At 39.2% G+C, this 2,931-nt stretch overlaps 1 protein-coding gene across 1 annotated transcript in view; it reads left to right on the forward strand.

Annotated features, from left to right (window-relative positions):
- Positions 1 to 2,931, forward strand: part of ALOX5 (arachidonate 5-lipoxygenase) — a gene marked incomplete at its 5' end in the record, with an annotated part of 26,159 nt that overhangs the window by 9,838 nt on the left and 13,390 nt on the right. The window contains one exon of the mRNA XM_009700796.1: positions 2,274 to 2,446. Within this exon, the coding sequence (XP_009699098.1) occupies positions 2,274 to 2,446 (173 nt within the window). The remainder of the gene's footprint in view (positions 1 to 2,273; positions 2,447 to 2,931) is intronic.

A 2,931-nucleotide genomic window follows, 5' to 3' on the forward strand; every position in this document is an offset into this window, starting at 1 on the left:
CTCAATTCTGCTGCCATAAACTCACTCGTAGCTCCCCTCAGTCAGTTCTCGTGGGCCATTTGTGTCATTGACATGGGGCAGCTCAAGTGCTTTTCAGTGGTAAATTTTTCCCAACAGGGATCTTTTTGACAGAATGGGATCATTTTGACAGTTAGGCCAACAGATCTGGGGATGGATTGCAAAGAGCTGGGAATGACCTGGGAGCTGTAACTTCTTCACCTGGTCCTACTGCAGCCAGGATGGGCTGTCAGACCACAATGTGAGGAACTGTGGTTCTTATTGGAAATTAGTGTGAGCTAGACCTGAAAAAGCTTGTGGCATTTATCCAAAATGTCGTCTCTTTTCAAAAATATGTCAGAATTAGTTGTACATACTGCATTAAATGTCCTGCTGTGCTTGTCATTTCATACTCACATCTTCTTATTAGAAGACAAAAATCCCTCTCTAAGAGTGTGAGTTTCACTTTCATATTCAGGGACATTCAGTTTCTGCAGTATCTTTCATACTGTTAAAAACACCATTGATGTAGTATTAACATATCAAAGACAAAACGCTTCTTTAACCCTTTTCAATATGGAAATCCTAGCAGTTACTTGAAAACCTAGTAAAAAGAATTGCAGACAGACATGGGTTTTGAAGTTCCTGGTGTCATTTCTGTAAAACAGGGGTGGGAAGCCTCTGATTTCTGAGCCAGAGCCAACCTTCTACTATCACCCATGGTTACATTATTTTACTTTATTTTATTGTATTATTGGATATAATAGATCACAGATACTATAAATTGGCTCCTCAAATGTGTATGAATAGCCTGTTCAGACTCTGCAAAGGAAAATACTTTTCCCTCCTGCTCTGAAGTTTTGCTCCTCTTCAGGCTGCCTAAGGACCAGTCAACAGAAATAAGAGTAATTTCTGCAGTCTTGAGTATAAAATAAAGCACACAAGGTGGCCAAAGCCATTAAAAACTAATTACAGCAATTTGTTACATTTAATAAGATTGCTTCCTAAAGTACTTTTAACACAAGAATCAGATATGATCTATGATAAATTTCATTGATAACATTTCCATACTTATGAGGAAAGCTCCAATTCTGTGATTTTTAAATGTTAAGCATTGGTCTCTGTTATGTTAATGCAACTCTGAATCTGCTTATTTTCAAGCCTTGGCAGAAACAGAGCTAATGGAGAAGGTAGTTCAAGGCATTTTTCCATCATGCAGTTTCTGTTCAAGATGATGAGTCACTTTTTGCTTGGTGTAGACATCAGATACAGCTCTAGACTGATTATGTAATTGACAGAGATGATGTAAATGTCAGCTTTAAGTAAACTTAACTTTTTTCTGCTCTGTTAGAAAGCATTGTGAGTTTTGAGACCATTTTTTAAAATTATGGCAGCATTCCTTCTTTTCACTCTTTCACCCTTTGTAGAAAAATAAATTACTTTCAGAAAAAGTTCTGCCTTACCTGAAAATAGGCACTAGTGGAACACTTTACTTGCTTCATTTTTCCCCTAAAGACACCAATGGGATTTTTCACATTAATTACTTTTTTTCTGGCTCTGAACTTGTAGGCTGAAGTGGTGACATGACTTTATGAAACAGGACACCGCAATTGTGAAAAACATCCAGTGGTACTACATATGTAATAGTAAAGAGATGGAGTACACATAACTAGCATTTTATTAAGAGATGTTAATCTGGGTTTATATTAGTAATTAAAAAATAAACAGAGGGAAAAAAAAGTTAAACAAGCAAACAATGAATGAGCAGTTTTACTGAGTCACAGTCAAAACCCTTGCCCAGGTGTTCCTCACCCAGCTCCAGCTAAGAGAACTGCTCCAGCCACTGCCATCATTTCCCTACCCATGTTGCTCTGTATTTCCCTTCCCCTTCCTGTGCCATCTTTTTTGGACTCACCCTGAGGATTTGAAGAGTGAGATTTAGAAATATCATGAAAGATCTGAGAAGGTAGTCTGCAGATAGAGTATTTTTCATAGGAGTGGAATATTTTACTCCTCATTGCTTCTTTATATGGAGAAACAAATTATTATAAATTTAATTCTTCTCAAAGTGAAAAGCAAAGATTACATTGTCCATTTAACTGAAGTGATTTTTCTTAAAATTCCATGGCACCTTTTGAATCTTTTTCTTGCTACTTTCTTTAGTCAAAGTTGCAGTGCAGTATAACAAAAGGTGGGGAGAAAAGGAGGAATCCTGCAATGCAGTAGGATATTGATGTAGTACAGGTATTGATGCTGCAGGCTTGTTTTTCCTTTAGAATATGTGATGCAGCACTGGAAGGAAGATTTTATGTTTGGCTACCAGTTCCTGAATGGATGCAATCCTGTGCTGATCCGTAGATGCACAGAGATACCCAAGAAGTTGCCTGTGACTATGGATATGGTAGAATGCAGTCTGGAGAGGAACCTGACCCTGGAGGAGGAAGTGAAGGTACGGCTCTGCATCAAGTTGGACTCCATCTGTTCCTTCTCATATCCTGTAACCTCCAAACCCTGTTCTAATTGCCTTCAGTCACATCTCTTCTCTACAAGCTGTATGGTTGGTCATGGCAAAGCTCATTGTCTCTGCAGATTGGCAACAGTTCCGTTAACTGTTTTCTCCTGCTATCCTGGAGCTGCAGGCCATACTGTTCTCCAGGTCCAGCTAAAGAGATGTCACCAGGAGGTGAAGGGTTCATCTTCAGTGGTTTTCTCTGAAAGGTTAGGGATTGACCAACTACCTCAGAAGAGAAAAGTGCCTCTCCCTTTCCGAGTAGGGTCTTACCCTGTTGTTACCCGCGGAGCTGAACTAACATGCTGAAGAAGCATTGGCAAAGGTAGTCCCTTGCTTTTATTTGTACAACAGGCACAGGGGTCTCTTCAGCTGGCAGTGTGAAAATTGTTTGCATCTTAATGTCACTGCAGGAATGCCAAATA

This window comes from Cariama cristata, unplaced genomic scaffold (genome assembly GCF_000690535.1).
Source record: "Cariama cristata isolate BGI_N322 unplaced genomic scaffold, ASM69053v1 scaffold15575, whole genome shotgun sequence".
Classification (NCBI taxonomy): domain Eukaryota; kingdom Metazoa; phylum Chordata; class Aves; order Cariamiformes; family Cariamidae; genus Cariama; species Cariama cristata.